Source organism: Gobio gobio (genome assembly GCF_949357685.1).
Source record: "Gobio gobio genome assembly, chromosome: 6".
Taxonomy (NCBI): Eukaryota; Metazoa; Chordata; class Actinopteri; order Cypriniformes; family Gobionidae; genus Gobio; species Gobio gobio.
In genome coordinates, this window is record NC_137102.1 from 1,768,955 (window position 1) to 1,784,046 (window position 15,092).

At 42.2% G+C, this 15,092-nt stretch overlaps 1 protein-coding gene across 4 annotated transcripts in view; it reads right to left on the bottom strand.

Annotated features, from left to right (window-relative positions):
* Window positions 1-4,741: 4,741 nt before the first annotated feature.
* smg7 (SMG7 nonsense mediated mRNA decay factor) overlaps window positions 4,742-15,092 on the bottom strand; it is a 42,515-nt gene continuing 32,164 nt past the window's right edge. For 2 of the 4 annotated variants that reach the window (XM_079818621.1, XM_079818620.1), the window contains exons 18-23: window positions 11,124-11,273; window positions 10,715-10,792; window positions 10,284-10,440; window positions 10,005-10,175; window positions 8,138-8,289; window positions 4,742-7,991 (exon numbers count right to left, since the gene is read on the bottom strand). In XM_079818621.1, coding sequence (XP_079674747.1) covers window positions 7,878-7,991; window positions 8,138-8,289; window positions 10,005-10,175; window positions 10,284-10,440; window positions 10,715-10,792; window positions 11,124-11,273 — 822 coding nt within the window. In that variant the 3' untranslated portion in view covers window positions 4,742-7,877. The remainder of the gene's footprint in view (window positions 7,992-8,137; window positions 8,290-10,004; window positions 10,176-10,283; window positions 10,441-10,714; window positions 10,793-11,123; window positions 11,274-15,092) is intronic. The other 2 variants (XM_079818623.1, XM_079818622.1) reach the window with 1 other exon arrangement.

Here is a 15,092-nt window from a genome sequence, read left to right on the forward strand (position 1 = left end):
ACTTCTGAAGAAAGCCACTGATCTTCCTTTTTAGGGACTCAACTGTTGTCATTGGGACTGCATAGACGAGCAGGGGCCACAGGAAGATCCAGGCTTTAAATCTACCAGGCAGACCGGATTTGTCAACCCTGGTGAGCCAAGCTCCAAGTTCTTTGTTGGACTTCTGGATGGCGGCAGAGTCTTTCAGGCTGGAGTCCAAAAGCTTCCCCAAACTTTTGACAGGTTGCTCCGTGATGGTTGGGATGAAAAACTAAACTTGTCAACCACTTTCCCCCTCTTCAGGACCATGGACCTTGACTTGTACCCCTTTTCCACCAAGGCAGTGCTAGAGCTGGATCGGAGCCAGAGCCTAGTTTCAAATCGGTTCTTTGTGTTTCCACACCCAAAGCCCCAGCTCGGAGCCAGGAAAAGTGGTTCTCAAGTAGCACCAAAACATTGCTGGGCTAGAACAGGGCTATAAGTAAGAACCGATTACGTCCGGCGCTGGGGGCGGAGTCAACAAGACCAACGCAAACTTGAGATCCGCCATTGTTGAAATAGCAGCTAATGGAGCTAACAGCTGCTGCTCGTTTGTAATCTCCGTCTATACAAATTACGGCGAGCTGCATGAATGCGTTGGATTCGTGGTGTTTTCGTTGTGTTTTGATGCCGATGTAGGATCGTAAAGCCATGTGAATCAATAGTAACACAACGTTTGCATTGTTGATGGAAGGCTTGATCGCAGTGGTGCTGTTCAGACCGATCGCCGTATGATAAGTCCAGCGAGAGCATATGACTCCTTATGCTTTTGATTCACTCATGCGTTTTTTTATATATATATCATACGTGGATCGGTCTGCGCAGCGCAGATGTATCTCGAACAAGCCTGGTGTGTGTGTGTGTTTCCCGCTGCCCAGGGTTGCCACAACAAAACCTGCCCAATTGCTACTCAAAACAAGCCCAATCGCGTTTCAGGGGGGCTTCCCCGGTAAAAATCACATTTGGGGGTAAAATATGTGTTTTTTGGCATGGATGCCTACTAAAATTTGCATTCCCAGGGCTAAATATCACATAATTGGGGTCGCTTCAACCCGCGGACATCAAAAACAGCCCGCGGCAACAGTGATGAAGTAGCCCAATTCCACGGGAACACCGCGGACTTGGCAACACTGCCGCTGCCTCGCTAGCGTTGCTGAGAAAGATGAGACATATACAGTGACGAAAGACATGGCTCTGTTGTGGCTCTCAGCCCGTGGAAAAGCAAACGATTCTTAGAAGGCTCCTCAGTCGAACCAACTATGAACTGGGACTAGCACTGGCTCTGAATTAGCTCTAGCACTGCCTTGGTGGAAAAGGGGTATTGGAGGGCTTAAAGGGTTCACCCAAAAATGTAAATTCTGTCATTAATGACTGACCCTCATGTCGTTGGACAAATGAAGAAATGAAATGAAGATATTTTAGTGTAAATCCGATGGCTCAGAAAGGCCTCCATTGGCTCAATACATTTTACACTCTCAAGACCCTTAAAAGGCACTAAAGACGTCGTTACAAAGTCCATCTCACTACAGCGGCTCTACAATAACTTTATGAAGCGACCAGAATAGTTTTTGTGCGCAAAAAAACCCTAAATAACGTCTTATATAGAGATGACCGATTTCAAAACACAGCCTCATGAAGCTTCGAAGCGTTATGAATCAGTGAGTCGAATCATGATTCAGATCGCGTGTCAAACCGCGAAACTGCTGAAATCACGTGACTTTGGCGATCCAAACCGCTGATTCGACTCACTGATTCATAGCGCTCCGAACTGCTGAATCAACTCACTGATTCGTAACGCTCCGAACCGCTGAAACGTCTCGCTGAATCGACTCACTGATTCATAATGCTCCGAACCGCTGAAAAGACTCGCTGAATCGACTCACTGATTCATAGCGCTTCGAACCACTGAATCGACTCACTGATTCATAACGCTCCAAACCGCTGAATCGACTCACTGATTCATAACATCATACATCAACATTCATAACATGCAGTTTGACAGTGGTAAGTGATTTATCAGGCCAGACTGAGAGTCTGGTCAAACTGAACAGGAATCATCACAGGAAACACGCGTGTTATGAAGTGAGTTTTTGCAGGGAGTCCTCACAGATTGACTCAGGGTGGTCCAGTACACACTGAAATACTGTGTGGCAAAAACGGTTCAGTAGAGTTTGCATGAAGGAGAGCGATGATAAGGCAGCTGGCGCGTGTGGGGAGCTGATCTTCAACCACGCTGGTTTCCTGTCAGGAAGTGGTGAGGAGCTGAGAGGCCTTCGAAGAACAACCCGTTCCCCTCCGTTTCTAGACAGCATCAGCTTCACCGCTTGTTCCTCTGAGATTTACAGTAAACCCGTTCCCCGCTCTCATTATGAAGTCAATTTAGCACCAATTTCAGACAAAAATAAACAGCAACACAATAGAGGTGAATAACACTGATGATCTCTTCATCTCCTGTGAGTGGGTGGGATATATTAGGCAGCAAGTGAACATTTTGTCCTCAGAGTTGATGTGTTAGAAGCAGGAAAAATGGGCAAGCGTAAGGATTTGAGCGAGTTTGACAAGGGCCAGATTGTGAAGGCTAGACGACTGCACTGCAAAACATGCTTTTCTTAAAATAATCTGCCAATGGGGTAAGCAAAATAATCTTGTTTTCTGTTTGAATTAAGATTATTTTGCTTATTTTAAGCAAAAACTCCCTTAATTTTTGAGTTATTTTCCCCCAAAACAAGACAAAAACTTTTGCTTGTCTAGTAAAATGCTTCTTAAATGTAAGATTTTTTAGATATTTGGACTGAAAACAAGACAAAAATACTAAAGCCGCGTTTCCACCGCAGGAACTTTACCCCGGAACCAGGGGGGGAACTCGGTGTGTTTCGACCGCAGGAACTAGGGTCTAAATGAAGTTCCGGGTAAATATTTCCCCCTCCAAACGGCCCTGCTTGCGAGGTGGTCCTTTTGAAAAGGTCGGGAACTTTCGGGGGTGGGAGTTGGGCGCTGAACATGCTGATTGGTTGAGCTCTCGCAGCATTTTTTTCCCCACCGCCATTTTTACAAGTTTTTTGCGAGGTGGGTTCTGCGTTCAGTAAATATTTTCTTTGCAACAATGGAGTTCAACAAAAAAATTCGACCGACGACTAGGTTCAGGCTTTGAGCATATATGCGGAGGAGGACATCCAGCGGGAACTGGATCCAGTGCGACCCGCAATGAAAAGGTATAACGTTACCTGAAGATATCGACTCGGTTCCAGTCACACTGGAAAACAGTGCAGAGAGAAGTTAAAGAAATTAAGACAAGATTACAAGAAATTAAAGGATCATAACAAGCAGAGCGGTTCCAACCGGCGTATCAACAAGTGGCATGACCGCCTGGACGCGTTGCTGGGACACAGACCGTCCTTTTCTAGGGCAGCGGTAACGAAAGACTCGGCTAGTGCGTTGTTGGAAACCATCCCGGAATCCGAGTGGGTTGAAGGTAAATATCTCATCTTGGTATCATCTATTAAACTCGTTGCAGAGTAACGTTGCAGTAACTTTTTTCAACGTGCTTTTCCAGACGTAACGGGTGGCCCTGATGAATTGCAGGCAACGGAGACCAGCGTGTTTTCCCCCGCGGTCACCAGTACACGTTAGCCCTCGTCCCGTGTCTCCTGCCGAAACACACATGCCAGAGGTATAAAGCTGACAAAATGTGTATATATTTAAAAACTGATGTGTAATCCATAATGGTTTTGTTGTTTTTAATTGTAAACTTAAATTGCCAATGATAGAAATTGCACACTGGGCATTGTTCAAGCTGGGCAAGCAATTGTTCATTATTTGTAGTGAAAACACTAAATAATTAATTGATGGTTTCTATTGTTTCATGGTTGCCTTGTGTATTAATTTCCATGTGTTTCTGTGCAAGTTTTCTACTTAGGGAAAAGGAAAAGGGACTGACTTTTCTTGATGCACTGAGGGACATGGAGGATGCTAACCGGGCCGTCCTGCAGCATGGACAAGAACAGCCTGACCAATATATTCAGCTGTTACTGGAGAGCCAGGCCGAGGAGAGACGAGGAGGCAAGAGCTGGCATTCCACCAGTCAGAAGCGGAAGAAAGCAGACGGCAGCAGAGGGACTTTCAGACCGGGTTTCTGTCTGTTCTTGGACAGTTTGTCCAGTCGTTCAAGAAGTAGCCACAATGACCAGCCGCTTGAATGAAGCATTTGCTCTACCACATTTGTACTTTATATATTGTACGTGTTGGCACAGCTCTTGGACAGGTTACTGAAAAATACACTTTTTTATATTGTTGTTTTCACATTTTATAATTTCATTTTATTGTTCTAGTAATTTATTTGTCTTTGCACACTTATTTTAATTTTGTAAGAACTAATCTGTCCAAAATAAAGTCAAATGTGTAAAATGTCACTGTGTCTTTTTAATTTCCACATTCTAACTATAGAACCACTTTCTAATTGTATTCATATAGTGTAGGAAGCAAATAAAAGGGCTGCTGCTCGCAAGTCTTTCTGAATATGCACAAACATATCTAGAAAACCCAAATATTATATTTTTAAATGTATAACTATGTGAATGTAGTATAATAACTTATAACCACAACTTAAGTGAAGCCATAAGTGTGGTCCTGCTTCATTTCAAATTTGAGGAAGAAGTCTCTAAAATTATGCATTTAATGAAGCATATTGTAATACTAGTCATGTGAATTTTTTTTTTTTGGTGAATGTTAAGAGATGTTATTGTGATAAAAAATAAAATACTTGCAGTCTAGTACCTAATCTTTCAACCGCTTAATTCAGTCTATTGTTTTCATTCAATTAACTTTTCACACATCTGTCATGACTGAAACCTCATTATCCTTTTATAGAAAATATTTTGGAATTGAGCTATTACAACACATTCAGATTTTGGATTGCCCATCATCCCATTTTGCATTAAAATGGTCAAACCAGGTGAAAGTGCACGTTTAAATAAGCAGTGTTGGTAATGTGTATGCAAAAGCAGCGCTGCTTGCATCTTCTCCACTTGTTATTGTTGCAGACAGTATCGCGCAAAAGTGATTACTGTCCGTCGGTGACAGGGAGGAGCAGCCGCGCGCATTCTCACGTCACCGGGCTAATTTGCCTAATCTTCCCGGTACTTTAGACCGCGGTGACAACGCAGAAAGTAGCAGGTCTGGGGGAGAAAAAGTTCCTGGGAAAAAAGTTCCTGATACAAATAGTTCCGGGTAATTTCGGTGGAAACGCGGCTTAAGTAAGAAAAGCATTTTTTGCAGTGTGGGTCAGAGCATCTCCAAAACTGCAGCTCTTGTGGGGTGTTCCCGGTCTGCAGTGATTTGGGGTATATTTCAGTGATCTCCCAGGAGAGGGGATCAGGAGTTTGGGGCAAGGTAGATACATGCAAATGAAGGCCATTCTCAGTTGATTCACTCAGTGGGACGTCGGCTGCGAAAAAACTGTCCTCTCAGTGAGTTATTGTCTTTTGCCAGACAATCTGGAGTTATGCAAGTTTTCACAGTCTTTCAAACGCTTCAGGAATGGTTTGAGGAGCACAACAACGAGTTTTGAGGCGTTGACTCGGCCTCCAAATTCCCCAGATCTCAATCCAACGGGTCAGGGGGACCAACACAATATCATAATGTTATGCCTGATAGGTGTGTATCGTAATGATAACGGTGTAAATGTATGACCCTGTAGCGTGGAACGGTCATCAGTGTCCTGAGGAATAAAAGCACAGTGTGAGGAACAGAAAAGACTCAAGTCTGCATGAGAGGACATGGTTTATTTTATTAAAGGCATAGCTGATTCCAGCGTCCACAAAGAGACAAGAATACAATAAATCAAGCCCATTATAGAAGGAGATATCCTCAAACCCAACTATTCCCTGACAAGATCCTCTAAAGAAACAAAAAACAAAAAGAACTCGACTGGATATCTCCCTCATCCAAACACAAGGCATTCTGAAAGATGGACGTCATGCAGAAGTTCAAGAGGAGCGGGCTGGGACAAACTGTCATAGTGGTGGCCTTAATGTAAAAAGCTGGCTGTTTTATCTTTAGCTTTACTATTGGAATGTAATATTACGGCCCAAAGGCGCGCGGCTGTTGTCCTGTGATCAGCAGTGTAATGTACATCACTACAGAAGCCACGGTTAACAGAGGAAACCCACAGGTACAGCGAGACACAGCGTCTCAACACAAGCACATTCACACAAGACTGGGCACTACAACCCATCCCAAATAAAAGAGTCCACAGCAACCAATCAGAGCACAGGATTCTGACACTCCAGCACGATCCTAAGAGGAGAAACTAAACTGAACAGTAGCGTTGCTCGTAGATTTGTGTGTTTTTTTGACCTAACTGAATGTAATTATTCCTCTTTTTTGTTTAAATACAATTTTAAATGCAACGAGAAGCACAATCACACGGCAAATAGACACATCATTTAAAGTTCGTCTTTAATAAAATGTTCTCAAAAATAAAAACACACTTTATTCTCATCATATGTCGTTCATTTAACCTTCGCCGAACAGAAGAAATGACCATCATCGATCTCTCAGCCTATCAGCGCTCACCCCAGGACATTAGCAGTGCCGCCCACCCGGCTCAGTGCTAGCAAGAGAGAACGCTTCGGTCCAAAACGAAAAGGGGAAAACAAACAAACCGGACAGGGCGTCCATGATGATGCGAGTCATGTGACGCTAACCTGAGGCGGCCCACGATATACATCAGAAGATTTCAGAGTCATCGGACTGACGCTCTTCCTCTTGCTTTAGTGCTAAGCGTAACGGAGATATCAGTTCCTGTGGAGATGGTACCTGACACAAGAGCGTTCAACGGGCGTCCCTCGCTTGATTCTCCCAACGCTAACGGTTCCTTAAAACAAAGAGAAAGAACAACAAAAGGAAGAGAGAAAACACAGAGCAGGCACGAAGAGAGCTGATAAAACTATTAATAAAAAGGCAGAACATGAACGAAAGAAGCCGTCGTTATGCGGGTAAGCTAGAGGAAAGAAACGCACACATTATATCGGATGAACTCCCCCGTGAGCAGTAAACTATTGAACATATTGACTGAATAATATTTCAGAGCTAAAACTGCTACAGAACAAGTCACAAAATACAGTATTGTTAATAATTGCAGTCTCTATTGCAGCTAATGATACTACGTCCTACATCTATAGTCTAACCCCGCTCCGCTGATACTGATGCTGAGCATGAGCTCGTAATGGGTCGCCCGGTTCACCACAGCCTGTACACGACAACCCCCGACCCATGCCTGGCAACCCTAGTCCTAATAGTGGAGCGCCTTCTCGTCCATCCTTCATTCGTTCCGTTTATTTTTTTATATTCTGGATTAGCGACACGGATCCCTCTGAGAAAATGAATCCAGACTTGGAATAAAACACAAAACCACTCCTGTCTTTTTTTTGTCCCTCGGAAAACCCACGTCTGCCGCCAATAAACATCCCTTTCCGCCACGCCCACGCCCAGCGGTTTAAGCAGGAGTCCAGTCCAGAGTCCAGATGAGACAGGAGGATGACCGTTGACCCCCAGAGGAAGCGAGGGCCAATCAGAGAGTCAGTGTTCTGCAGCGGCTGCGTGCTGGGCAGCGGGACACGCCCTCGTGGCCTTAGAGGCTCAGGGAGAGAGACAGACAGAGTGAGTGAGAGAGAGAGAGGAGAGGAGAGGCTGTCCCTCGGCGGGCAGGCGAGCGGGTCATTTTGAGCCTGTCGCTTCACATCGTTCGCCGTCTCCAGCCTCCGCGCGCAGACAATGCCGGAAATTTCCGATTGGAGCTTGTGGTGTTGCACCTCTTCTGTTGAATCATGTTTGACACAAGTGCGTCTTCCTGTGGGCTCTCAGTGTGGCGGGTTCATGTTGCCGTGCCCGCGCTGCTGCTTCTGCTTCTGCTGCATGAGGAGCTGCTCCAGCGCAGACGGGCCGGGCGGCATCATCGAGCTGGACCAGATCGACTGCGGAGAGAGAGAGAGAGAGAGAGAGAGAGAGAGAGAGAGAGAGAGAGAGAGAGAGAGAGAGAGAGAGAGAGAGAGAGAGAGAGAGAGGTGAGGACAGGATCGGCACATCTGCTGAGAACTCATGCCAAACACCCTGTGCTAACCTTGAAGCTGTCGAGGAGCACCGTAGAGGAGTCCTCCATGGGCATGTCCTGGGCGGCCCAGCTGCTGGGTGGCGCCCCCTGGTGCCAGCTGTTGCTCTCTGACACCGCAGACGAGGCAGAAGGCAGGAAGTCCAACCCAAAGCCACTCACACCTGAAGACATTCATATTTACATACAGGTTATTCATTACTTAAAATGGCCGATAATACATCTAGCGCACAGTGAATATGACATGACAGAGGGAAACTGGATTAAGCCCTTATATGGAGATGGGTTGGGCAGAAAGCCCTTATATGGAGATGGGTTGGGCAGAAAGCCCTTATATGGAGATGGGTTGGGCAGAAAGCCCTTATATGGAGATGGGTTGGGCAGAAAGCCCTTATATGGAGATGGATTGGGCTGAAAGCCCTTATATGGAGATGGGTTGGGCAGAAAGCCCTTATATGGAGATGGGTTGGGCAGAAAGCCCTTATATGGAGATGGATTGGGCTGAAAGCCCTTATATGGAGATGGGTTGGGCAGAAAGCCCTTATATGGAGATGGGTTGGGCAGAAAGCCCTTATATGGAGATGGATTGGGCTGAAAGCTCTTATATGGAGATGGGTTGGGCTGAAAGCCCTTATATGGAGATGGGTTGGGCTGAAATGATTTAGGCCACGCCCACACCAGGGGGGAAAACAATCCAACGCCCTCTGTTTAGCTTGTTTGATGTACACCCTAGGCCTGTACCATGATGGGAGTTTAACAAACTCAGGGTTACAGGATTAGTTTCGAGTTGACAAAACCAAACCAATCTATTCAGGCTTTGTTGGTCCCATGATGCTGATCATCAGCTTTCTCTGTCAACTCAGGCTTTGATCCTGAGTTTAGGAGTTTAGCTGTGACATCAGCAGTGAACAGCCAATCACACGCTGTGGATCAGTGAAACTGAGATTTATTTCTCTCTTCTGCAGAATATGACATGATTGAAAAATACTAAGAACTTAAAATAATTTACACAGGAAAAAGAAAAGAGCTGTCTATAAAAGAGGACCACTTAAAGAAAAATCTTACTACATCAATGCAAGTAAAAGTTATGAAGTTAGTTTAGTTGATATATAGAGAGAATTGAACATTTAAGCTCACATGTAGTCATTTATTAGCTTTATTTATTGATTTTAAAGCTTATTTGTATGACCTTTATATAGGCTATTTATATTAATTTTAACCAAGTGCCTATTAATGATTGATTAACAAAAATTATACTAGTGTAATTGATTAAGGGTATAATAATTACATAAATGATAAATAAACCAACATTTTTATTATTATAAATAAGCATTGTTAAAAGCCAGATGCTTTAGTCTTTAAAAACCATTTGCTAAGTAGTGACCTTTCATTTGGAGTTGAAAAAGGGGGAGTGACTTCATTGCATCAGAGGCGTGTCACTTTGCTCACAGCTGATTGGTCCAATTTCAGTTTGAGTTCTCTTATCCAGAACATAGCTTAGACATATCTGGTTAGCCAGCTAAATCGGCTTCATGGTATAGGCCCCCTGTCACACAGCAGCTTTTAGACATCGTTCTGTTTTTTGTTATAAGTCAAAAGTGACAAGGAGGCGCTTCACGCAAAACAAAGTCAATGGAGAGCGATGGATTTTTCGTGAGAAGTTCTCCTGTGCGTACATATACGAAAGAATCCACGCACTTATTAGTGAATGAGAACCAATGGCTTTGGCAAAATATATTAAAATATATTAAAATAATAAATAAAAGTCCTGCTTACGACACTTACTGGCCAAACAGAAATCTCATGGGCTAAATATCACAGCTTTGTCAACAGGTCGACCACTAGAAGAGATGCACAGAACCAATAGAGTGAACATTACCAGTCTTCTCTGCCTTCCAGCGGTCAGTCCCGCGGCGGTCCCTGCTGTCCGGCGTCCCAATGGGGCCGAAGTTGGAGAAGGGCAGCGAGCCGTGGCTGTGGGTGGGGGGGGATGAAGGCAGGCTGCTGGGGTTGGAGGAGTGAGGGGACTGACTGGCTGGTGTGGAGTGATCTACAGCAAAAGAACAAATCCTCATTATATGACGTCTCTAAAGCACCTTTCACACGAGATTACAGAAAATACACTAATCATTTGCCCCAGGATTTGTTCATGTGGTACCTGAGCTAGCAGGAAGGGACGGGGACCAGGGGGTTCCTTCAAACAGGGAGTAGAGTGAGGGCTCCTGGTGCATCATGGGAGCATCCGGCTTAGACGCAGGGGCCATATTTTTACCGTATGCCTCGCTAAAAATACTGTTGTTCTGGTAGGAGCTATCCTGTAAGACAACAACAAAAACAACATTAGCACGTGTAATAACACAGAGAGAGAGGACAGAATCAGGAAATTCAAACTTGGGTATTTTACTTCTTAAAGTTACCGAAAAACAACATGTTTAGTAACATTAGCACGATTGGGGCAAGTAAACAAAGCAACATCCAAACACAACACACTGTAATGTTGGACAACACTGCCCCCTGCTGGCTTCTGATCCACAATGCAAAGGAGGACAAAAGAGTTTGTTTGGGAGAGAAAGAGCCAAGCCGCTTTACCTGAATGGAGAACCGGGGGAGAAGAGAAGACTGGCCAATCACATCAGCTCCACTGTCCAGCCGTGACGGATTTGGCAACTACAGAAGGAGAGAAGCGCAGAAGATGAGCGCTCTTAGCCAAACCACAGGACTAGCTAACACTGGATATAGCCACACATTATAACAAGTGAAATATAGCACACTAAACACATGACACAAGTCCAGCATTTGGACACGTTACACTGAACTGGTTTCTCTTAAGATTTTAAAACCTATAGGCATATATAACTCATACCTAGAGATTAATACGGTTTAAAAAGCATCCCAGGATGCACCTCATTACATAAAAAGGGACCAGATTTGTTTTTATCTACTCTAAAACTCTCTATCCACTCCCGCCAGAAGAGACGATAGGAGGAGAACTACATACAAACATGTTCCTTCCAGGAGCAGAATTAAGAGGGCCGGCCATGGCCTGGTAGAAATCATGAGGTTTAGAAAAGAGCAGCTCCTCCTCTTCCTCAAAGTCCGCCAGAGTCTTTAACAGGTCTGGGGGCAGAAGAGGGGAGCTCTTGTTGTCCTAGTGAGAGACGAAGGGGAAGGAAGGAGAGAGAGAGAGAGGGAAAGGGATGAGAGAAACAGGATATAAGAAAATAGGAAGCAGCCTGTGAAGATCAGTGGCATTCTCAGCCTAAACTCAAATCACTCCAATAGTGTTTAGAGTTAGAGAAGCGTGAAAGAAGAGATGAGGAATCAGAATCAACCGCTGAGGTCAAGTTTCGATAAAGCCCAATGTGGATGTAAACGATCCTCAGCGAATGCCGGAAACCCGTGAGGATCAGGGTCAGCCGGACGGAGGCGGAGTCTGAATAAAGCAGGAGCGGACTGAGGATGAGGATGAGGAGGGCAGAACAGAACACATCACCAAACATCAACGCTCGACCTCACGCTTTAAATTAATGAGTGATGTCATGATTACATTATAAATACACATTTTATAAAAATTAAAAAAAGACTTCACTCTTCGCAGTCGGAAAAAAAAATATATATTTTAACGTAAAAAAAAGCATTACTATTCAAAATCATGATAAAAAGTGACTGTGGTATCATTTATAATGCGTGTATATAATAAACGGTGTTCTTCTGAACTTTACTATTCAAAGAATCGAGAAACTACAATTCCGGATTTCCACAAAAACATTACGCTTTATCAATATTTCCCCATTGATATTAGAATAATCATGTGACACTGAAAATTCAGCTTTGACTTCACACAAATAAATTACTATTTAAAATAAATCCAAACATTTGTTTTAAAGTCTTCATAAATAAAGAAAATATTCACCCCATTTACTTCCTAAATGCACGACAGTAATGTTTAATAATAATGTCATAACTTGTGTTCCTTATGCCCTATCCTGGACTTCTCCAATATTTCGTCTATGAATGTGTCGCGACTGCCGTTTGATTGTGGCTTTAATTGTAATAATATTTCACAATAGTACCGTTTTACTGTATTTCTGATCAAATAAATGCAGCCTTGGTGAGCAGAAGAGAATTATTAAAAAACGAGCAAATATTGACATACATTTAAATATGTAAAATATAGTTAAATGAAATATTATATTCGTGCCCCTGGAGCTCAACAGCAGTCGTAGGGCTCTAACGATTCAACCAAAAATAAAAATCTCAATTAATTGAACATTTTACCTCGATTACGATTAATGAACGATTATGCGGCTCTTTTTTTTTTTGCCATCATAGTTCACCGATAAGGTTTTTACTGTAAATATTTTCTACTATTAAAGGTGGGATATTTTTTTCTAATGAAAGTGCATTTCTTTGTGATTTTAAAACACTTGAAGGGAACGGTTGACTTTCAGAAGTTATTGATGTCTACGGGGCAGATTTCTGTGTGTTGTACATCAGATAAATGAACACTGTAGGTCTACATTACATTTATCTGAGTGCATTAATGAGAGAGTGATTTGTGTGTGTGTATCAGCACATATATCAGCACGTGATTAACTGACCTGTATAAACGGTGTAAAGCATGCAGTTACTATAGTGATCTGAGCATCTATAAACACAGATAACCGCTCCTGCATCTCTCCGTGTGCCTGCAAACTGCACTCGATGTGACTGACGGGGCGGAGTCACGTGACTAAAACCAAAATAACCAGCATGGGAAAAATACGTCGGTTAGAGGTTCTGAATTTCGGTTTCGATTAGTTTTCGGTTAATCGTCCAGCCCTAGGCAATAGCCAACAATACATCGTAAGGGTCAAAATTATCCATTTTTCTTTTATGCCAAAAATCATTAGGATATTAAGATCATGTTTGTTCTGTGGCGAGCTTGTGAATCCTCTCATTATAATTAACGAATGTAAATAACATATTCAGAATATCATGAACTGAAGTGAGTTTTAGTGATTATAAGAGGAGAGACCACTGGGTGTTTTCATCGCTATATAATCCATTGAATGTTACATCGTATGGGTCAAAACTATACATTTTTCTTTATGCCAAAAATCATTAGGATATTAAGATCATGTTCCATGAAGATATTTGGTCAATGTTCATATCATAAATGTATTATTAGTAGTAATATGCATTGTAGAGCCCGACCGATAAAGGATTTTTAAGGCCGATACCGATACAAATATTTGGTCACTTAAAAATCCGATATTCCGATATATCAGCCGATATATATAAAAAATAAAAAAATAAAATAACAGAAACGCGTAAAAAAACACAAACAGATTTCCCTTATACATCAGTTATTTGTAGTTATTCATGATCCCTCAGCCTCTCTAAAATAATATGATAATGCAGTTTAAAAATAAACTTGTTTGTTTTATTGTTACAACAGAACAGAGGAACATAAAATATATTAAAGTTCTGATAAATAAAATGTATAAAAATACAAACTTAAGATATGAAACTTAAAGTCGTTTGGACGAAAACACAATAGGCTAACAAAAACAAAAAATCAAAGTTACCAGTATTAATAGATGTGGTAAGCTTTATAAATATAACTTTTAGCAAGACTGGAAAAAAAAATATTCAGTTAAGTTCTAGAAGTTCTGATAAATAACAACAACAGCAAAACATAAACTATATACAGTATAAATATGAGCCACCTTATAATTACAATGTCAACTTGCTTATCCCTTTACATGCACTTTTAATTCTATCCATCAAGCTACAACAAACCATTTTCAATCATCATTTGCTGCCTGCCTTCTAAAATCTACTAACGTTACTGATGATGACTCGTGTAATCCATTATTTGACTCGTTAATGCGGCGTCTGAACGAAGTCACGCACTTTCGTTCACTCTGCACGAGCCTAACTTACGATTTACAATGCAGAGACTGGAACTACAAATATACTAGTTATAAATACAGTAATCATTACTTTATTTAGGCAGAATAAGTTTGTTGTGTTTTTCAAGGCGCATTAATGTTAGCGGTCTCCCACTGATAGCCATGGCATTAGCTAGCTTTGTGGTTAGCGTCTATGATAAGTTATAATTTAGAAATATGTATACTTTTTCAAAATAACGGGCAGGGGAGAGATGATACGTCTCATGATGTCAAACTGTCAGACTATTAAAGAAATACATTTTATTCAGTCACATTGTCCGAGGTAAAATAAGTCAGTCAACTGTAACCTAGCGTAATTACCAGCTCTCTTGGCTTACATGTAACAGCAAAACTGGACTTGGCAGTTACAAATTGTGTCATGTTATTTGAGTTAAGAGAACTGATGGGGATGTTCTTTTAACTGTTATTCAATTCAAGCAATGTATGTCTCGTTGCCAACTTACATGCATTTCGCGGATGATCTGTGTTGTGAATGCAGCGCTCAGAGCGCTGAAGCTCAGCATGACTCTGCTGGATCAGCTGGTGGTGTTGCCAGCCGGCACGTTGTAGAGCGCCCTCTGGTGGACAAACTATGAAACGCCAACACTCAATGTGTTTGAGAGGTGTTTCGTCCGGTTTTTTTATTTTTAAAAAAATATTCATTTATCGGCCATCATAAATGCCGATACCGATAGTTTGGAAAAAGCCTAATATCGGCCGATAATATCGGCCCGCCGATATATCGGTCGGGCTCTAATGCATTGCTAAGGACTTCATTTGGACAACTTTAAAGGAGATTTTCTCAATATTTAGATGTTTTTGCACCCTCAGATGTTCAAATATTGTCCTATCCTAACAAACCATACATCAGTGGAGAGATGATTTATATACATCTCAGTTTCACAAAACTTAATACACTATATTTAAATATATTAATTTTCTATACACATACTACATAAGAGTAGTGCAATAGTGTGGTTTATCATACTCATGTCTTGACCTGAATGTTAGTAACTCAACAGCTGTATAAA